Source organism: Vitis vinifera, chromosome 6 (assembly GCF_030704535.1).
Source record: "Vitis vinifera cultivar Pinot Noir 40024 chromosome 6, ASM3070453v1".
NCBI classification, from domain to species: domain Eukaryota; kingdom Viridiplantae; phylum Streptophyta; class Magnoliopsida; order Vitales; family Vitaceae; genus Vitis; species Vitis vinifera.
The window spans coordinates 5,155,215-5,177,887 of NC_081810.1; the positions used below are offsets into that span (position 1 = coordinate 5,155,215).

The window sequence follows — 22,673 nt, forward strand, 5'->3', positions numbered from 1 at the left end:
CAACTGAACTGCTTTTTCTAACATTGGTATTTACCAGAATCCAAGGTATTAGACTGCCCATAATTGATTTATCCAATAAAATTTCCTTCATTAGGGAGCATTTGTGATGGTTCCTTGGGAACCCATTTTCAGCCCAGTCTGAGAATGATCCATACCTTCATGGCCCAAAGGGCCTGGCATGATCAAAACATTTGGGGTGTTGGGTTCTGGTTACCTCAGGGAGAGTTCATCTCAAATGGCCCAACTACACCAACCCTATTTATGGGAAATCTTGTTTCTATGATTGGTAGCCTGAGATTTGACCGATATCTATATTAAATTTCTCTGCTATATTATGTTAAAAAGAGGTCGGCTAGCTGTTATGGAATTTCTAGAATGCCTTCAATTGTTCAACCAAAGGTCCAACCACTCAAATAGGTTAATAGATCAACTTTCATTTCCTTTGAATTCGTACAAGGTTTCCAAAATTCCATGTGCTGCATTCTATCTAATACTATGATATCAGCTGTAGATTCCTTTATTTTCCTTCCTCTTCTCTTCTTCCTCAAAAATTGAATTCCTTTTTTTTTTTTTTTTCTTTTTCTCTTCTTGTTTCAAATAATTTTTTAAAATACATTAAATAAATACTACTATTAATAAAATGATGTGTAATAACCTTATAGCGACGTATTATTAATTATCATGCTTATTATGTGCGTCGATCACAATAAATTAGTTTATAGAGTTTTGTGTCAAAGGATTTAAAATGTTGGTATTAGATAAATCAAATCGACTCAAAGTAGTCATTGATGCCCTAAAAAAAAAAAAAATTGATTCTTGGCTTAGAAATGCAAATGAAAGAGTGAGTGAAGTTGAACCCTTGATATCATCTTGGTAATTATCCATGCTACAACAAAGAAAAGTGCTCATGGTAATATTGTCATTTCATTGAAGTATGCCCTGAATTGGCTCAACCCATGGATATCTCAGGCTGAGATAAAATATTAATTCTTCTTTCAAATTTAGGAAACTCCAAATAATTTAACCAAAACATCTAAAAGCTCCACCTATATCTTCTTCTTCTTTTTCTTTTTCTTTTTTTTTTTTTAACTTTTAATTCTACATATGTAGAGAGAGAAAGGCACTTCTCTGAAAATGTCCATGTCTTTCACTTGTCTTGCCACATTGTCTTAAACAAACACCAACCCACATGAGTTATGTAGATTTATCATCAGTTACAGGTGAAGCTTCTCTGTCTCTCCTCCTATTTCAACAAGTTCTCTCTTTTTTGCATGCTTCAAACACCGCGCCACACACACCATTAACACACTGTAACTATGCCATATCCATCAATGGACCATTTTGCATGTTCATCTCTTTCAATCATTCTCTGATGATTTCTATTTGTCTGTGGTATGGAATGTTCTTTGTTCAGTAATGGGTTTCAGTTTTTTCGGTGAATTCTAACTTGGTTTCTTTGATTCTTGTTTTTTTTTTTTTTACCTTAGTGGGGTTTCTGACTTTTGAGTCAATTGGGTCTTTGTGCGCTCATGGGTCCTGTGAGAGGATATAAAAAGAGGAGGAAGATAGAGAAGAGGGAGGAGTCTTCAGAGGAGGGGTCTGTAGATTGGTGGGATGAGTTTTCCAAGAGGATTGCTGGTATATATCTTCTGATTCTTATTGCTTTACTGTCTCTGGATTTGTTTGGCTTTTGGTTTTCATAGTTAATGTTTTCTGTTCTCTAATGATATATTGATATTGTTCTTGTTGATCATTGAGGATGTGATGGGTATGTAGGTTTACCAGTATTTGATGCATTGTTTCTGGTTCATGACAGAACTTTATTTTGACTCAATTGTTTGGTTCTATGCTTAATCTCTTATTCAAGTTATTTATTCATATATTGCAAATACATTAGGGTATCCCTAATCTGACTTTTGAGTGATTTTTTACCTTACATTCTGGTTTTATTCTTATATTGAATGCAATAAAGGACGAGATGTGAGATTTCTTATACCATAAATTGATGGGCATGTAATGAAATCAAAGAGAACAAAGTATCTTCCATCTGGCAATGCCTGTGGCTTAGATTTCCTGTAGAGAAGTTCAAAGAACTCATACTGTGCTTGCAATTCATGTGCTGCAGATTTCAATTTTAGAATGTGTTTGTAATGATATGATAAAATCAATATAACCTATCTTCAATTAAGCATGCAGCTGACGAATTTTGAGAAACAGATCTGTCTTGGAAGTTTTTTACAGATTGCCTGACTTTGTCATTGAATTAATTGTATTGCTCTATTGGTTGCTTTGAATAACATTGGAAATCCAATTTTTGGTAATGATCATGTAGAATGAAGAGTGCACACTTTGGGGATCCTTATCTCCTCCCTATATACACAATTGACAGAAGCACCACTTTCCCTTAAAAGCTTCTACAGTGTGGAGGCAGGATAGGTGTTTGGCTGCTTCTCTAGTCTCTAAAGTTCTTGTAGTTCTTACTTGTTTGTAGTTCTATTATTGGGTTCTATGAAGTAAATTAGATGGACATCTTTAAAGTCCATATCGGACATGGCAACATCTGATGTCTCATACTTTGAGTTGCAAACTGATATTTATTCTGAATAATTGGAATACAAAAATAGAATACCAGAAGCAATATCTTGTTTGTAGGCATGAAGGTTTTTCTTTGCCTAATTTTAATTTCTATTGGATTGTCCATTTGATTCTATTTAGGTTTTTCATTTCTTGATTTTTTTTCCCCCCTTTTTTTTCTTGTTTTCTTATCTGAAGTTGATTGAGAACATCACAGCAGTATAGAATCCCCTTTTAAAATCTTTGGTTGATTTTATTTCTATTTGCTTTGCTGATCTTAGTTATTAAAAAATTAGAAACAAAAAAATCTGTTATGATATTTTATTGAGGAAATTTGACTTGCATAAATTGATCTGTTCATGAATTTAAGTTTATTTGTTATGTGTAATATAATTTTTAGGAATGGTGTCATGTGCCTACTCAAGGAATTGTAATGCATTGCTTAATTCCTGTGCACATAAATTTTCACTCTTGAGTCTCTCTTGAGGTTGGTTTTTGGGGCTTCAAAAGCATTTGGATTTCTTCACTGTCTGCAAGGCCACAGACCTAATATAGTTGGTGTCTCTATAGGGACCATGTAATTCACCAAGGGAATCTTCACTATAATGCAAAAAAGGATGTGAAGACTCACTGATCTATGAGAGTCTCTATCCTTTTAACTTACATTTTACAGTTGCCATGAAAATTTGAAGCACCTCATATGGTGCTTGTAAGAGGATCCATCAATCATATGCTGCTCGGTTGATCGGATCTTTAGGTGCTTGAGGAAAGATGCTATGAGGGAAGATGTTATGCAGAATCTTTTTGTTTATTGTCCCTGTGGTGTTCAGAATATAACCATAAGATTTCTTAGAAAAAAGAAGATTGTCTGAAGTTTATTCTTAAAATCTTGAAATGTACATTTGTGAAGTGAACCTCTTGAAGGAACTTCACAATATCATTGTTATGAATAAGGATCAGGCCATCATTTTTATCAGAGTCTACAAAAGAAATATTCCCTCATCTTAATGTTTATTATATTCATTAAAGCAGGCAGGCTTGAATATCCTTCAGATCCTATCTCAGGATATGTTGCTGAAAATTGCTTAGTCATTGAGCAACTGCATGGGAACTGATAACTACAGTATTTAGGGACATCTATCCTCAGTATGGTTTGGCTTTCTAAGAGATAGAAGCATACTTGCTCATAGCCAATATCTTCAAATTTAGTCAACCGTCTCATATGTCAAGTATCCCATTCCAGTTTTAATAGGTTTTTCCATTTGCACCTTTCTCATCATTAAAAAGCTCAGTAAAGCAGTATGTAATGCCCCTTATTTCAATTCTGATTATTCTTAAGGTCATGCTTGTTTCTATTGTACAGATTGTATTACTAAGTATGGTGAAGAATCTTAGCGTCTTGTTAAAATTGTGTTACTTTGTTGTCCTATTCATTCATTCAATGAGCTTCACAACCACAACAACTCCACTCCATTCATTTCAGTGGCTACACAGCGTCCTATTATTTTCCTTCTTTTTTTTTTTTTTAATTCAAACTTCTAAAATCAAAGCATTAACACAAGAATGCATCTTCATTAATAGGCTGGGAGGGGATTACCTTCTACTGGATTTTCTGTTTGTTTCCTTGGTCTCTATTTTTCTCAGTTGTGTTCCCTGATTGCTTCTTTCCTTCTTTCACCTCAGGCATTGCTCATATAAATCTTATTTACATAGGCCATGCCCTCTTTCATTTTTTAACACATCTTCTTCCGCATATCAAAGAAAGTACAGTTCTTTTTCATGTCACCAGAGTACCCCATCTATGCTCTGGAGGCGCTTCCACTGGACTGGGCTAGCCAAGATATTTGGGTCATACATGATGTTTGTCTGAACCCCAATAATTCATATAAAATGAACGGGATGTACTTTCCTAGGAAAAGTACAATTGTGGGGAGCTTACTCTGGATTAAAGAAAGGTTGTCACACTGAATAAATTCTTTTGCAAATGAAACAGAGACAAGAATGTATTTGAACTGTGTGATCATGTAGAAGCCTAAATAGATTGAATGAAATTGCAAATTGCTTGCCAATAGATCCCTTTGATTAGTAGAGGAAAAAGCATATGTTTTAGCCTACTGCCTGAGAAGATTGAAAGAATTCTTGATATAAATGATAAAAAAGCCATTGCAAGTATGGGAAGCATGCTGGCTTTTAATGGGACAACCTGTTTTCTAGGTTTTTCATGTTTAAAGCTCCTGAATGCATGTCCAAGTTTTGAGAACTTACTGTTGACCATACACAAAGAGGAGCTTGCCATGAACTTGCTCTCTGAAGGATTTGTTGACTGGATGCTTCAACAATAAGTATTATTTTGCTTTTTTATTTTCTAAAGAAATTTCTTTAGATGTGTTTTTCTTTCAATATTGACATAAAACATACATGGTAGGGAAGATGGTTCAAGGAGAAGAGGCTAGAAGCGATTGAATATGAAATATAGCGCACATATATCATCTGTGCTTTGTTATGATAGCAAGAAAATATGGTTGGTTAAAAGGAGGATAATCAGTAGGAAATGCAAAAGAATAGTTCTTATAAGTACTACAAGATGCTTAGGTGGTAAATAACTGAGCCTAATTTCCTATTGATCATGGTAAATTGATGTTGTGGATGTTTCCAAGGTATCAATATTTGAGGGTAGATTTTGACTGATATAGTTAGCCCCAATATTTAAAAAAGAGCCTTAATGATGCACTTCAGTGATCTAACTTGTTGTATAGTTCTGTATAGTACATTCAAATTTAAAAGCATATGGAGTAGACCAGGACTGAGATTGAAATCTTCTCCTTCATGATTGATAGAGTTATAGACTCACAAGGTGGAACATTGATGCACAGTAGCATGATAGGAAAAAGCTATCCCTTGTCTCTACATGGTACATATTCTTTGAATTATGATTGAAAGTCTTGCTTGATGAAAGCCTAACAATTCACTGACTGTTGACAGTTTGAAGGAGATAATTTGAAGTCTAGATTGGAGAGAATCTCAAGGCATACAGATTCCAAACTGAAAAAAAAATCCATAGCATGAGGAAATAGTGGTGTTTATAAGCTGAGAACATTCAATGAACTGTATAGGCCATTTTACTGGACAAACTGCTGACATGGGCCAATGATTTGTATGGGGAAAAACAACTTTTTAAACCATTGAAAGCATTAGAATATATGACAGAAAGATCTTAGTACTTTTCCAATACAAATGAGAATGTACAAGCTTTATTAAGGTATGTGAATACCTAGATACAGTTCATCCTATTAGCAATAGGTTATTGCTTCTAAGGTAGTTCCAGAAGCCCATACTTTAGCAAAGAGATAGTTTTTCAAGTTTAAACCATTGAGGAAAATACAGGTTTTTGAACACTGGGAAATAGCTCCAACTTGAGTTGAGATAATCTACCTCCTAATCATTTTATTCTTCACCTGGATGGTTCTACTGATCTTTTGACTTCAAGATACAGAATTACATTTATAGGTGGTCAGATGCATATGTCCCCAATCTCCCAGGTACTTAATAGCAATATCCATGGCTTTTTTTGTTGCAATTTAATAGGAACTTATATGGGGCATTTTCAATCAAAGTTCTATAGCATGTAAGCCGGATACTGGCATGAGTTTTGTTTCAGGGCACAAAGTCAAGATATTCAGCATGGCAATGTCAAAACACAAAAAGGATGCTACAGCTACACTGCTGTTGGCATATATCGGGTCACATGCATGGAAAATGTCTGGAAAAAGAGGCATGTCATGTGTACTTTGTACATAGGTTTTATTTGACTGCTAGATTCTAGAGTTAATGCCTGAATGGAGGTTACTTGGTCCTTTTTCTTTCATGAGTCTTAATTTTTGTTGTTTTCCCCTACCAATTTGAAGTAGGTTTTAAGTAAAAACGATAACTTCATCTGGTTACAGGTTGTATTACATTAACTTATATGATGTCAAAGCCTATGACTGTAAGTACTTCAGTTATAATTACTCTTTTTATCTCTTCAAACTTGGAGTTAAAACTAGTAGGGTAGTGAGGATAAGGTTGCCTAGTTTTTTAGTGAACCATATGGATTTTACCCAAGGGTATCTCCTTCAACCAGAACCTTTTATGTGGAATCACCAATCATCAGCTGATTCAAATGTTTGTCATCACTTGCAAGGCTATTGGCTATTGGAAGCAGACTTTCTCCTTCAAATGAGAAACTGTCTGAGAAGCTGATGGTGATAAAAAAGTCAATTCACATTAGAGGAATATAAAGCTCCTGAAGAATGAAGAGTATGTTTTTAATCCTTTCATTCTCTGGAGAATCGTCTTTATATTGTGTTCTCTTTGGAGGCCACATCAGGGCCCTCTGAGACTGGTGATTGTACACTACTAAAACCCAATCAGGACAAGAAACCTACAAATGTTCTTTACAAAATCTCTCAGGAACAAGACAGAATAGCAAAATGAAGGTCCCAAAGGTGGGAGATCATGTAGACTTAAGTTGCCTTATTTCTCTATTTGCCTTTGATTCATCATCAGTACCAAAATCAAAACAACTGGCTGACACAAGTCCTAGTTTCTAATTTCAACTTCAGTTGGGTAACCATATCCAGAAAAAAAAATTATTTATTCTAATGTACGAATTAAATTTCAACTTCTAAAGAGTTATGCAGTTGTCTATTTCCCATCTAGTACCTTGACTCAAAAGCAATCCAAGTTTAACTGATCCCACACAACAACTGGCAACTGTATTCATCATGTTTAGTAAGTGTATTTAGCTTTAGACTAGGTTAGGTCTTGCAGAAGCAAAAATAACTGAAATGACTTACGAGTAAGATATCAGCTAATTCAAGCTCATAGTCAAATTTAGGATGTTAAATCTAGTTCTGCACATCATGTTTTCTGTCTGCTACAGAACTCCAATGTTGTGTTTGCTCATATTTCTTTATCTATGAATATAGTCTGAAGCACGATTGGATTAATTTACCAATTGATAATACTGGTCCTATGATTCTCAATCAGTTTTTTTTGTTTCCTTGGTTTTCATCTAGGCTTCTGGAACAAAGTCGCATTACTTGTTTCTTCTATGTTTGCTTTATGTGCATTGTTACGTCTTCTATGATTGGATTCATTTATTCAGGATATAATCTGAAGCTGAACTACCATGTCACAAAATTATATTTATTCAAGCATTCGTATCATCGTACTTTAAGAAACTTATCTTTATGGCTGTGATAATGTTAGTGCTCTTTCTAACAGCGATCTGCAAAGAACATTGTGAAAACTTGTTTAAATACTACAATATTGAAAACTGTTATTATTTTTCTTTTTCTCCTTTCTCCTCTCTGCAGGTCTTCTATCTTCATCAAAGGGTTTGGATAAATTTGAATCTGTTTTCAAAATTTCTCGAAAGACCTTCAACTACATATGTGCTCTTGTCAAAGAAGATATGATGGCCAAGCCAGGGAACTTCATCTTTACAAACGGCAGGCCCATGTGTTTAAATGATCAAGTAGCTGTAGCGTTAAGAAGGCTTAGCTCAGGTGACTCCCTTTTGACAATTGGTGATGCATTTGGTCTGAACCATTCAACTGTATCCCAAGTAACCTGGCGTTTTGTGGAGATAATGGAAGAAAGGGCACTCCACCATCTCCAATGGCCTTCCACAGAACCAGAAATCACAGAAATAACATCCAAGTTTGAGAAAATCCGAGGCCTCCCAAATTGTTGTGGAGCAATTGATACCACGCACATCATGATGTGTTTGCCTTCTGCAGACTCTGCAAACAGTGTGTGGCTTGATAGTGAGAATCATCACAGCATGATCTTGCAGGCAATTGTGGACCCAGAGATGAGGTTTCGAGACATAGTTACTGGATGGCCAGGCAAAATGAAGGACTCTTCAGTGCTCCAGAGTTCAAATTTCTTCAAGCTGTGTGAGAAAGGACAGAGGTTAAACGGCAAAAAGATAGAGCTAGCAGAAGGTTCAGAGATAAGTGAATACATAGTTGGGGATTCAGGGTATCCTCTGCTGCCTTGGCTTGTAACTCCTTATCAAGGGAAAGAGCTCTCAGAATCCAAAGCTGAATTCAATAGGCGGCATTTCGCAACTAGGATGGTGGCACAGCGAGCACTGGCACGGCTGAAGGAGATGTGGAAGGTGATCCAAGGAGTGATGTGGAGGCCTGACAAGAACAGGTTGCCCAGGATTATTCTGGTTTGCTGCTTGCTTCATAACATTGTGATCGATTTGGAGGATGAGGTGCAGGACGAGATGCCTTTGTCCCACCACCATGACTTGGGTTACCGCCAACAGATATGCGAATCAGCGGACAACAATGCTTCAATTGTCAGAGATAAACTCTCTCTCTACTTGTCTGGAAGATTGCCTCCTTGAGTTAAAACTTTTTCTTTCTTTTTGTTTGCTTCCAATGCTTGATTCGGGTAATTCAGGTTGTTGGTTTTTATTTGTCATTTGCAAGAGCTTGTCATAGATGATGAACTCCGATTTTCATTTCCATTTCTAGACTGTAATTGATTTAGATTGGATAGTTATAAGGCAATGGCCAGAACAACAATGCCAGATACTTTTATACTAAAACAAACATTTGAAGACTTGCTTTGTAATTGCTAGATAAATTTACTTATAGACCCTTGTAGTTGTACTTGTCTTGTCTACTATCATTTCATTTTTCTAGATTCTTGAATGCCAAGTTGCCAACTTCCTCTTCCTGCTATGCTTCAACATAATGTGCAGGGAAAGGCTGGAATTTGTTATACTTTTTCTCTCAATTTTCATGCAGGTGAGAGCTTGTCAAAGGGAGGCTGAGGCTTCTGCTTTGAGTCTTCCATGCACGCTTATTAACATTTTGGAGGCCCAATCTCACACTCCTAACCTAAGGGAAGAATGGATTTTTCCTTTTCCCCCTCCACACCCCACCTCAAGAAAAAGTGACCAAATTTTGGAGAAAGTGCATTCCAGTCTTCCTTTGATACACCTTTATGTTTATGCCTTTAAAATTAAAAATGAGTAGTAATTTTTATATAAAATATAATAAATTTGATTAAAAAAATATGAAATTATTATTAAAAATCATTATCATATTAAAATACATCTTAAAGAGTTATTACATTTTATGTAAAAAATATTAATATTATTATTATTAATTTCTGTTTTTAATTGATAATTGATAAATACCCATAAATTTTTGGTTTCCCATACCTTTCCCATTTGGGCTAAATTTTTTAAAGAAATATTAAATATAACCTTAAATGGACAAAAATATCTTATTTTACATGAAGTGTTTTGATGCAAAATAGGTATAAAAAGTAATTTTATTCAAAAAAGGAAAATCATTCTTCCTGTTTAAAACAAAAAGTGAGGATCATTTTTCCTAAATAGCAAAATCAAATATCCCTTCTTAAAAATACATGAAAATCCAAATTTTAAAGAAATATTTATGTCAAAAAGACAAAACAATCCTCATATTTGGAAAAAAAATAAAATGGTGAGGGGCATTTTAATCTTAAAGAATCATATTTCTCAAATAAACCAATTTTAAACCTTTGAGAAAAGACAGGCAACCCTGCAAATGCAATCCAGATTCGTACGGGGCAGACAGCCAAACATGGTGACACAAAAGGGGTAGTGGGCTAGTGGTCCACCTCTGTCTTCATGGGTTTCACATATTTGGACGCGCCCATATTAGATATTCAAGGTGTTTTTCAATTATTTTTTGTAGGATGTTCAGAGCAATAATTAAAAGAAAACCTGATAAAGAGTCTCAAATTAAATAGGCTTTTAAGATCTTACTTGATCTCAAGTGTCCTGTTGAAGTCTCCAGTTTAGGAGCATTGAATTGGTGCCTTGTTTTAGGATTTCAATTATCAGAAAATCCATTTCTTATTGTTCACAACTGCAAGAAGTCACTACCAGCAAAATAAAAGATGATCCATTCTGTAATGTTGCAGAATGTTGATTAGCAAACCTACCACTATATACAAAATCACTGCACACTCCTGGACCTCCCCCCCATCCAAACTCAATTGACCTTCAAAACCTGCAAATTCTACCCTCGATCCATTCCATGGTAGTCGTTAGCTGCAAAACCAATAACATCACCCATCAGTAGGATCAATGAGGAGGTCTGTATCAATGAGTTGGATTCATCCGTAGAATGAAAATAAAATCTGGGTTGATGCAACACTTTGTTTCAGATGCTACAGAAAACGAAAGGTATTCATTTCAAATGAAATATGATATGCACTTATGATTTCCTTTCCATGGGAGGTTCATACTCCCCTGAAATGAAATGTTCATGAGCTTGTTGATGAATGTGCTCTATGCAAATGTAATCTAGGTCAGTATCCATAGAAAGTAACAGCAAAGATGAGTGTTAGATTTTGGAAACCAAGAATTAGGAGTATGAAACTTACCTTTGAAAGTTGGTGCAGCTAAAATTTTTCGTTGACATGTAACATAAATATTTTAGCCCATGTCTGCTTTATAGATTCTGGAACAGCTGATGCATTTATGTAAGGGCTCCATACATCTCCCCCAGGACCAGTAAGAACCCAATTAACTTTTTTTGGTGGTTTGATAAAATGGGAAGTTGAAGTTTTCACCTTCGTGCTAGAATTGTTTTTCTTCGAAGCATCAGAATTTTGTGAAGGCTGAAAAAGAAGCAGATTAAAATACAGTCAAGCATAATAGAACAGCAATCAACTTACCTGGCAAACAAGTTAAATTCTGAAATTAAGCCTAAGTTGATTGTCTGACTTCAATACCTTGTGTGTACAATCATTTGCTTCTATTAGGTGTCTCTGAACAGATTTGAGGGATCGGAACTGTCGTCCAGTCCCAGGTTCATAGTAGTACTGCAGAATAGAACAACAGTTTTTCAAGTTTTGACTTGCAGCAAAAGTAACAGCAAATACCCTACTAACATGAGTTGAATTCATACATTCAAGTTAAACTCAAGTTGGTTGGGTTGTATAACTGTTACAAGTTAAATTTGTGTTAAGTAAGATTGGTTTGAGTTGAACCTGCCCATAATAGTTTTTTTAACTTCATTTTTTATATACTTATACCACAATTTAAATAGTAAATGACACAACATTTCAAGATAATAATAAATAAGAAAAATAAATTCACCTATCTTTCTAGAAAAATAAAATAATACATAATATGATTAAACTTAACATTTTTTCCTTTAAAATCATTTGAAAAGTACACAAAATTAATATGATTTATATAATTATATAAATTAAAAATATTAAATCAGGTTTGAGTTGGACTTGAATTGCCTAAACCATTTACTTAAGCCCAACCCAAATTCAATTTGTGATAGGAAAACTCAACCCAAGTATGAAAAATTATTACCCAAACCCGACCAAACATTGGGTTTAGACAACCTACCCAAGTTACACCTCCATTACTATTAAGAATCTTAGTTGGGTGCTCAATGCTTAAAGATTTTTTTTTCATAGGCAAATAAAATGAGTATATTATAAAAGGGGTCAAAAGTAATAGTGCACCAAAGTTCACGGCCATATACTGCAGCTGCCATTAGGCACAACCAAAAAAGAGGGGCCACAAAAAACTTTCCCTCAGACCACAACCAATTTACAAAATCAATCAAAGGCATTGAGCCTTCATTTATGTACAACTTCACCCACAAAAGAGGAGTACTAAGAAAGGTGCTTTTTAGACTCTGATCAAAATGTTCCTCATTTTCAAATGATATTTGATTCCTTTCTTTCACATTTTCCCAAAAGGAGTCACGTCATCCAAGGAAGTCTCTTGACCATAGAAGATATCCCCTAAGATACACTAAGCAAAGAAAACAATAACAACCATAAAACCCTTGTCTTGACATAGTAAAGGAGGATGTGATCAATGGATTCTTCCTTGACTTGAAAAAGAAAGCATCTATTTACCAACGACCACCCTCTCCCCTGAAGAGGATCTAAAGTTAAAACTTTTATCTAACTAGCCTCCCAAACAAAGAAGCCCACTTATGAATTTCAAATTACTCCCACTATAAAAGGAATTGATCTCCCCAGCTCCAAGATAGAATATAGAGCTTTAATGGAGAAAGTTTCATTCCTTGAATCCATCCAAACCATCTGATATTCTCTTTCCCTAATCATCACCTTCCGTTGAAGTTTAGAAAAGAGAAGCACTATGTCATCGAACTCCTAATCACACACTTCTAGTGACCCCTTTATCTCATTTGGTCCAAAGATCCACTACTCACACTTCTTTTGATAAAGCTAATGCATACAACTTAAAACTTATTATTTAATTCTTATTTTAAATATTAACTTTATTTGATAAATCAACTTAAATTTGTTTCTAAATTATTAAATTGATATATTAACATTCATTAATATTAAGTAATGAAATTATGAAAGAGAAGGAAGGAATAAAGAGACAGAAACACCCAAACTATATTGCTTGGACTCAATTGTAGGCACTTATCTAAAAGTCAGATTCTTTTAACTCCAAAATTTAGGATATTTAAATTAGATAAAAAGGATCCAAAATTCGAGTATAGATATGAAGATATGATAATAAAAAGAAAAAAAAATAGAAATCTATTAAAAGTAAAGACATCTTTGATAAAAACTTCATATCTTTTATCTTTTATTATTTTTCCTTATCCCTAAAATTCTTAAATTCTCTCTTTCTTTAATGTAATAACATACTATGCAAGTGGAATATAATAAATAAATCAAAGCAACTAAGCAAATCCCACATTCACACTTATGTCATGTCATATTAACACAAATACATTGAAATAGTAAGAAAATTTGGGTATCCTAGCAACTAAGGAGAAGAATATTTGGGATTTAGAAAAAATTATTTAATTTGACTTGTTACTTTAAGTTATTTTGAACTTTATTTTACAATATTAAGTTATTTTATTAAACATACTTAACATACTGAATGATTTAATTATCAAGTCATTAAGTTGGTTTACTAAACACCTTCTTAAAGACATGTCTTGTTTTCCCATATTTTCTAAATTAACAACCAGAACCTCAACAAATTGTGTATATTTGGCCTTGAAGAAGAGTATTCCCAAACATGATCCAAAGAATAACCCACAATAGTCACAAAACATTCACCATTAACCATCTAAAAAGGGGGGAAAAGGACTAAAAGTAAATGCTCATACACAATTATGCTACAATTCTAAAGCTATATAAACCCAAATAATGATTTTTTCTTTAGAAAAACAAAAGTACCTTGTGGATTTGGCCGGAACTACTGGATCTCTTCTGAAAAACCCAATTATCAGGGAGTTCAAGATTAGGGTCCATAATCTGCATGGCCATTTTTTGATGAGGTTGTTCTTCTTCTTCTTCTTTGTCTGGTCCTAAAATCTGTAGTGGCAATGATTTCAAGGGTATATCAAATGTTATAGTTCGGTAACTCTAAGTTGTAACAAGTATGGTCTTGTTTGAATTCACTTATGAGAAGCCAAAAGATCTTTTTTAATCTCAATAAGATCTTCTATGCCTATTTGGTTAATTTTATTAAAAGAGCTTATGACTAAAAAAAAACTTAATATGGAAGTAAAAAAAAATGTTGTTTCTTATAGAAGCTCTATTTGGGTTTATGTGAGTTCTTTCATGTTTAAAAAAAAACTTTTATGATACCGATATTATCCTTCAAAAATTATGACTTTGGCTTCAATGTCAACTTCCATTTAAAACTAAAAACAGGAAGCAATTCCAAAAGGGGGCTCTATGCCTTGTCTTAGTAGGATGTTGCAAAAGAAAATGATTTTCATTCAAAGAAATTTCACAAAGTTGGATACCATTATTTTTATTTTTTATTTTTGGAGAAAAAAATTTCATAAATGTTTACCTATACTCTTTCGTAAAATCCATCATATTTGTCCCTAATTTTGTCAAGGAGTTTTCTAAAAGAAACATTACGACAAATCTAACAATTTTTTTGTTTTTTTGCTATTTATTCTAGATAGATGATAGTTTACCACCTAGTTTAATTTCATTTTTATTTAATGTAGATGTGCCATGACCAAGTCAACAAATCACTATGTAGTAATGTCTCATCAATTGCCTATGTAAAAGGGAAAAAAAAAAATTGCCAAGACAAATATTTTTTTTATATTAAAGCAAAGTGGATCTCATTTGAATTTTCAACCAAAAAAAATAGTGAAAAAAATGATGTTGCTCTGGTTTTAATGATATTCTGTGTATATTTTCATAAATGCATCATTTCTCAAGACATAATACTAGCAGAAAATGCTAGCCATGTATATATTGTGGGCTCATATCTAAACATCTTAAACTTTTAAGTTAATTGATAGCTTAATAAGATATCAAAACTATGGTTAACAAGATGTTTCAAATTCAAGTCACTCCTATTTACATGTAATCTATAACTACTAATTTATCACTTCAAGTATAGGTATGGGTCGCATATGATGAGGGTGTTAGCCTGGTATACATTGTGGCCTATATCTAATAGAAAAGGCATTTGTCTTTTTATTTACATTTTTAGTATATCACATTGGTATTAAAGAATAATTAACATCTGATCATATAACAGTTTACATTTGGTTAAACACTTGTATAAAAGCTATACTGGCTATACAATTTTAACAACTTTAATCATCTGATTTCCATCAAAAAACTTATAGCAGTGATGAATTTCAACTCTTCAAAAGTGTATGAGAATGGCTAGGAGAAAGAGCATCAAAGTTAGATTATTTAAACTCATTAACTAAGAGTACACTTTCATATTTGTACTTAAAAACCTTCGAGTATGTACGGTTTGTATGTTGGCTTTCCATAACCATTTTCATCACAATCATTCACTTGGGAAATTACTGACTTAAGTTCATAAGATCAATCATGATGATATCATCATATTAGGTTCAAGATTGGTGAAGTTTGGTTAAAGATCAAGTTCAACTTGATGACCAAAGATAATGCCAGTCTTGAGATCATTTTTGTTTCGACATTACACAAGACAGGATTCCAATCTTTTAGAGCTTTGATAGAGATTGTAAATTAATCTTTCGAGATCATTGAAGGCTGACCAGATGATGGGTTCAGCTAAGGTCAAGCTAATGGGTATGAGATAAGGTTTCCATGACCCATCAAACCTGAGGTTCGTTAGCATGGATAGAAGGTGTGGACAATTAGTTGAAATCCAATCCTGCATGTTATAATTTATTTATTATAATTTTTAAAATATATTAGCTATTATTTTATTTAAAATATAATATGTATGTGTGTGTGTGTGTGTGTGTACAAAGAGAGAGAGAAAGAACAAATGGGGGTTTATCACTCTTTTTAAATTGCTGAAGTATCTTTGAATGTTAAAACTTGAGTTTACGGGTTGTCACTTAAGTTGGATTGGTAACTAATGATAATTTATATTTTATGGCTTTGAGACATATTTAGCTTTTAACATCTTATCATAGTTTATATTATATGGATCTAAAATAGTTATTTTATTTATTAAGAAACTTCATGATTAGTTGTCTACCAATAGATTTTAGGATAGAAATATTTAGTCTATCCAGGTTATTAATCCTCTTTCCTTGTGCTCATTCAATGTGAAGAGAGGTCGGAAATTCAATTCAAAGTAATGTCAAAGTTTGAGTTGAACAGACTTCAACATATTGGTGAAAAGTTGAAATCTCACAGATATTTTGAGCTCTTTATCAAGACTTCATCCAATTGGTGGATCAATAATCAATTGCAAAAGAGTTTGAGTGAGGCTAAGAAGGTCAATGATTTATCTTAGGAACTCAGTTTCAGTAAGACAAAAATCTTTGTACTTTGATAATACTTGATCTGAGAAGTTTTGCCTAGTCATGATGGTTTGTGGTTTTTGACCTCATGTATAGGTTTTCCACACAGAACATTGTTTTCATCACAAATGATAATTCTTGATAGATAGTTTGTGATTGGTTTTAGGTTTATAATTCACATCACGAGCATAATCAATTTGAGATTAACCATGATTACAATGATTAAACATACAGATCTTCATTGGTTAATTGCATTATATCTCTGGTACATGAGAACTTATTGAGAATTCATTAATTGAGATAATCAATCACATATAAGTGTGATTTTTCAAAGTAGTAGATCCAATCTCTTCTCTATTGTCACAGTGACAGAAAATGGAGTATGCACAAATCTATTACATTTTAGTAACAGGGAGAAACTGACTCTGTATTGACAGCTCATCTATGCTGCATTCATGGCATTTCAGCTGTCTCACATGCCTCAAATGGCAAAAGGCCTGCACTTCATCAAGGCCCTTTTTTCTGTTCTCATTTCAATTTTCTTTAGGTTATTTACAGAGGAATTTAGTTGCAAGTGATTACCCTTCAAAATTTAAGCAAATGACATCACTAGTTGAGCACATGGACTAGTAAAATTTCAAGAGATATCATGTACATTAAATGGGAATAGGAGAATATAAAACTATAAGACCAATGACCCTCAACTCTTTAGTCTCCTTAGGTTTGATTTTGAAATGTAATGCAATACATATAACAAAATCAGGAAGAAACATCAGGTTTAGGAAAAGCTCAAGTAAAGGGTTTGGATTTAAGATATGAGGACAAACATTGCTGATCTACAACAACAATTCTGTGTTTTTCAAATTTATTCAAATAAATTCATAATGCAAGTGTCATGACAAACAGTGTGTGGGAAAATGTGATGAAATTTGAACCTCAAATATTTAAGTCCACATAAGACAAACATATGAGTCAGAACAGTATTTCTATATCGAATAAATACATTAAATAGGAGACAGTTTATAGATGATAAAAGAGAATGCCCTAATGATAACTTGAATACCTGAAATTTTATCATAAATCAAAGTAAGCAAAGACCAAAACAAGGGAGAGAGGAACAGTCCATAAGAAGTCTCCTAGGACCAGGTCCATCTTGGTTTGCTACTTGCAAATCTCATTTGAGATTGCACACAGCTTATTGTGAGCTAAGATGCGTGCCCATCTCTTTACCGTCTCTGATCTAAAACAGCATTCAAGAATAAGCTATAACTCATACAACTTCAAACTTATCAGCAAACAAACCCACATGATAACACTATATTATCACATAAACTAATATTTATATCAGCAAAAGAGTAGTTCCAGATTTGCAGAAAAGCTTGTTGAACAAACTCTCAGAGAAAATTCATCCAAGTGTAAGAAAAGAGCAACTAATTTGTCTGATCTTCGCCTGGAAACTAAGTTAATTCTTAAAACCCAAACTACACTGATCAAGTTACTTCAAATACCTTGGGTGTATTTTCCATTTTTTCTGTTAGGTATTTCTGAATGGATTTGAGAGAACGGAATTGCCGTCCAGTTTCTGGTTCATAGTAATACTGCACAAGAAGACAATAAATTTCTTATTTGAATAGAAAATTTAAAACAGCCAAAGGGAAATAACACTAAATATTCCAAACTTAGATAAGACATATAGACCACAGTGAAATAGCCAGAACAAAAAAATGTATATTAGAGCCAACTATATAAGTTCAAACTCTCCTTGCAATCCATCATCTAAAACTGTATGCAAATTTTGGATTTTTGTGATATATGTATAATTGATGTTTACCAAAAAAGGAGCATTAGTGGTATATGCATAATTAATTTTCACCACAAAAGGGTATTATTAATATTTATAGAAGCCACTAATATATTCATATAGGAGGTCCACCAAAGAATCCACTTCAGGCTGCCAAAGATTCTAGTGTGGCAGTCTTACAGAAGAACACCAACAATGGCCTACTCCAAAGGCACTGATCTAAAACTACTTGAGCAGAAAGTGCCTTCACTTACGCATGCATGAAACTAGTTAAAAGATAGAACTCATTGCAAAGTGAATGGAGATTGGCATCATTGAATTCAGGCGTATAAAGCTATAAAAATCCTAATAAGATATGAGCCCACAGAAGTAGTTTCTTATGTAGCAAGACAGTTATCCTTAAAATTTGTGTTCTTGTGCTTCTCCCAACCCCTTAGATAAAAAGGAGAGAATAAAATAAAAAATAAAGACTCCATTGTTTTTACATGTTTGGGGTAGGCTCAAAATGCAGCTCAGCATTTTATTAGTCTGGAATCTGGATATGATTGGAGACATTTATAGAGCAGAAAATGAGGAGTCGCTTCATTCTAGATGGGGTGGGGGAGGTCAAAGACCATCTACAAATGCTTGCAAAATTGAATTTCCTTCTTAAGGGAAATTTTTCAACAAACCATTCAATTCCCTTTGACAGTCAATTTAAACTTTTTAATCACACATTGATTCAATATTTACATTTACCATATTTAGCACATGGTAGAACATCCTTCTTTTCATATCTTTAGAAACTAGGTTCCAGCAAATTTTATGCAAACTAGTAAAATGATTTTGCATGCTATCACCCTTCTCCTCATCCTGCTTTGATAGAAAACGTTATAACTGCAAACACATTGACTATAACATTATTCTGTACTTGAGTAAGAAAAATGGATCATCCATAGGGATACGTGATCTAAACCAATGTTTGTGCTTCAGCCTATACAGACACTCTTAAACCTTTAGTTTGGATTAATTGGCAAGAACTTTGGTAGAACACCAATGATAGACTCCACACGATCTATTAGAAGGAATTTCTTTTAACATCACCAGGTCTTGCACTCAACCTAGCTTAATAAGAAAACAAAATCAACATTGTGCTGTAATATTGGTTTCAATGTCCTCAAATCTCATATTCAAAATACATTTAAGGGAGAAAAAAAAAATTAGTCACAGAAAATCATAAATTGTGACCAGTGAGTCAGTTATGGTGGTTCAAAGATTGTCGGATTTCAATAGCTGTTCAAAGTGAAGAAATCACCATCAATATTGCTTTGATTCCAGTACTAGCTGAAAGGGTATAAGAACTGATATCAACATTCCCAGAATCAGTTCAGCAATCAACCATTCTATATGGAATTTTATATGCATAAACAAGTCAACATTTTTCAAATCAACCCACTAAGATTGGTTAATTTCTGATTTTACAGGATAATCCAACAATAATCTACATTTGACTAAATTGCAGACTCTTCAGCCGAAACTCAGGTGATTAATGCACAATTCGTCTATTTGGAATGAATTGTATTACTAAATACATAACAATAGGATACACTGGATCTAACATGGAAGTTGTTTTGACACTGCCAAGTCAATTCTGGCAGATTCCCATCTCCACTACCAACCTACCTACCCACACGCCCCACACCCAAAAAGAAAGGAAGAGAAAGAAATTGCAGTAAGTCCTGGTGATTTTTCTTATCTTTGATTTTGTTGCTGAGGAAACAAGCAAGAAATTTTGAGTCTTATTAGTCCCTTTTTGTTGCTCCATTTCCACCCTTAATAGAAGAAAAGCACCCCTTGCATTGTCAAGGAAAAGGTTGTGCCCCTCTTTCTCAATAAGCGAAGCTCTCAAACTAACACCACTTTATGGTCCACTTCAATTATCTCCTCAATCCCCAAAAACACCCCTCTTTTCTGTGGGCATAGTACCCTGACAACATGGTATATAAGCAGGCTAAAGAGCAGAAATCAAGAGTCAAATATGGACTTGTTGCCCCTCATTGGTGAACTCGGTCCTCCATCACTAAATATTTGAAACTAGTTCCAGAGGTTTGGTTTCATGAATTCAGTTGCAAGCTTTCCAAACAAAACCATGCAGATTAAATGCATGTTGGAGATTAGTTTCAGAGTCTAGGTTTGATGGACAGACTTCTAGCCTTATAGGCTTGCCAAAACAGATTAAATGCATGTTGCCAAACAAAACCATACAGTTGCAAGCTTGCCAAACAAAACCATGCAGATTAAATGCATGTTGGGGATTAGTTTCAGAGTCTCAATTTAATGCACAGACTTCTAGCCTTATAGGCTTGCCAAAACAGGAAAACTGGATACATGTTGAACCCGTTTTCGCCTAATTAAGAAAGAGCAGATCCATCATGTCCAATGGACAAGTTTCGGCACACCATTAGCTAATGCATGCACGTGCAGGCCTACCAGACCTCCGGGATCTCCCATTGGTTGGGCATCCACGGAGACTAGCTGGATTGTCCCCTCATCTCTATACAAGGCCCTGATTTTGTGACAGTACAGAAAAACTTACCTAAGATCCCATCTAAGGCTTCAAATCCCAATGTGACTAGCCCGAACCAACTCACTAGTCACTACTTCTCTCTTCTCATAGACCTGGACAATTCACCATCCTCGTTACTGGCCTCACTAAAAAGCCAATGTCCTTTCCTTTCCTACTTTTTCCCAGAAAGCAAACAGGACCGTAAAAAAATTACCCACATTAAGCCTTACAAACGTATCCCCAAACATCATCTAAAGAATACACTCGAGAAAAAAAAAATTAAACAGGAAAAACAAATGAAAAACAAATGGCCATAGGCAAGAGTATGGAATAATTAAAGAGCGACATAAAACCCTAAATTACCTTGTCGATTAGGCCGCAGGACTTGCCGGAGGCACGACGCACCTTCCTGACGACCCAATCGCGGGGAAGCTTGAAGGTGGAAGACTCAATTTGCATGGCCATTTTGTTACGGCTTTGTGGCTGTGGGTCATCTTCTTCCTCTGGTCTCAGAATCTTCAGTGGCAACGGCGTTCTCGGCAATCGGCATTTCTTTCTTCCCCCACTGCGTTTGTGTCTCGCCATTGCGTCTCCTCCTCTTCTCCCCCGTTGGGGTGTTGCCAAAATATAACAATTTTTTCCACTTGAAACCATACTTTGAGGAGCATGTCCTCTTTAGTCTTTCCCATGTTTTGAAAATAAAAGTTGGCCCACATGTTTCCCTTCACTTGCCCCTCCCTTAATTTATTATTACTAGTAAATACAATGTTTACTATTAAAAATAATAATAAATATTACCTTAACAATTCAAAAATATGTCTTTTGGAAAAAATAATATTTTAGAAAAAAAAAAGTTGTTGGATAAAATATTTTTGTTTAATTCTAAAATAGATAAATAACTTATATCACCTAATTACTTGTTATATATTTTGTAATTTTTATAACATGACAGGATAATATCGATATTAAAAAATAAGATGTTTATTTGGAAAGAAAATTTGCAATATAAATAATTATAATTCTTTAAAAATGTAAATCAAAAAGAAAGAAATGTGAATGTGGCATGTAACAATTCTACGGCAACCATCCACTAAAGGGGTTCTATAAGGTTAAATAAAGATTCGATTGACCATTTGATATAATTGTTATGTTTAGTGTGTGACTCATTGGTTTTTTGTAGGATTAGGGTTCAAAACATAAAATGGACCGGGCCATACATAGTATGAACTCAAAATTACAGAATTAATAACCAACTCATCGCTTCACATTATCAAGATCTAAACAACCAATCAAGATATGATATACTGGTCATATCATTGTAGCAACTAAATTTTTTTTTTGCATAAAAAAAAAAAAAAAAAAAAACACCAAACCAATCTGATTATGAGTTTGGGAAGCGAAACCTAGAATGATATGGATAAATGGAAGAAGTGTGAGAGAAAGAGATAAAAAGAACCCCAATGATATATGATTCCAATATAATATGTAAGGTCTATGAATCATTTCATAAAAAGCAGTGTAATAAGGATCAAACTAATTCCTCCTGAATTAAATGAATATATTCATAAATAAAAAAAAATCAAGAGCCTAGAGCCAATAAAGATTGAGAAGATTGATTCAAGAACAAAAGCTCCATTGTATAATTCGGACCTAAATAAAATAATAATTATTATGTGAATTTTTTACCAAATTATGAAATAACATGCAATAATAAGAGTAAGAAAGAGCACGCAAACAAAAATTTTATCATACTTCAACAAATGTTTTCTATATCCATACTCACGGGCTTCTTTGAAGTCATAATTTTTTTTAACTATTCCTTTAAGAGTCTTCTAACTAAGCCTCGAAGACATAAACTTGATTTCTCAAACACAAAGAAAACTCTACAAGTTTTTTATGCTATCCTTGGCCATTAAAAAGCTTCAATAAATCTCTCACATTGTTCCCT

General features: G+C 33.9%; 2 protein-coding genes across 5 annotated transcripts; one reads left to right on the forward strand and one right to left on the reverse strand.

The window, feature by feature from the left end:
- Positions 1-956: 956 nt before the first annotated feature.
- On the forward strand, positions 957-9,245 carry LOC100250208 (protein ALP1-like). Of its 4 annotated transcripts, none has more exons than XM_002281389.5 (3): positions 957-1,220; positions 1,488-1,638; positions 7,932-9,245. In XM_002281389.5, the coding sequence occupies exons 2-3, from the start codon at positions 1,530-1,532 to the stop codon at positions 8,975-8,977; spliced, it is 1,155 nt and encodes a 384-aa protein (XP_002281425.1). In that variant the 5' UTR covers positions 957-1,220; positions 1,488-1,529; the 3' UTR covers positions 8,978-9,245. The 4 variants fall into 4 exon arrangements, with proteins under 4 accessions (XP_002281425.1, XP_010651057.1, XP_059593432.1 ...); XM_010652755.3 differs by lacking the exon at positions 957-1,220 and adding an exon at positions 1,221-1,392; XM_059737449.1 differs by lacking the exon at positions 957-1,220 and adding an exon at positions 1,239-1,310.
- A 1,219-nt stretch (positions 9,246-10,464) lies between these two features.
- Positions 10,465-21,398, reverse strand: LOC100255377 (methyl-CpG-binding domain-containing protein 7). The gene is made up of 6 exons (XM_002281378.5): positions 21,089-21,398; positions 17,888-17,977; positions 13,834-13,971; positions 11,368-11,457; positions 11,017-11,253; positions 10,465-10,681 (listed from the first exon to the last, which is right to left on the reverse strand). The coding sequence occupies exons 1-5, from the start codon at positions 21,377-21,379 to the stop codon at positions 11,035-11,037; spliced, it is 828 nt and encodes a 275-aa protein (XP_002281414.4). The 5' UTR covers positions 21,380-21,398; the 3' UTR covers positions 10,465-10,681; positions 11,017-11,034.
- Positions 21,399-22,673: the final 1,275 nt, after the last annotated feature.

What these genes read in the sequence shown, in the direction of transcription:
- LOC100250208 (XM_002281389.5), top strand. Translation starts at nt 1,530, where the DNA reads ATGGGTCCTGTGAGAGGATATAAAAAGAGGAGGAAGATAGAGAAGAGG. An exon ending in GTTTTCCAAGAGGATTGCTG is followed by an intron (nt 1,639 to 7,931) that starts GTATATATCTTC and finishes TCCTCTCTGCAG; the next exon opens with GTCTTCTATCTTCATCAAAG.
- LOC100255377 (XM_002281378.5), bottom strand. Translation starts at nt 21,379, where the DNA reads ATGGTTTCAAGTGGAAAAAATTGTTATATTTTGGCAACACCCCAACGG. An exon ending in AAATGGAAAATACACCCAAG is followed by an intron (nt 13,972 to 17,887) that starts GTATTTGAAGTA and finishes TTGCCACTACAG; the next exon opens with ATTTTAGGACCAGACAAAGA. An exon ending in CAAATGATTGTACACACAAG is followed by an intron (nt 11,254 to 11,367) that starts GTATTGAAGTCA and finishes CTTCTTTTTCAG; the next exon opens with CCTTCACAAAATTCTGATGC.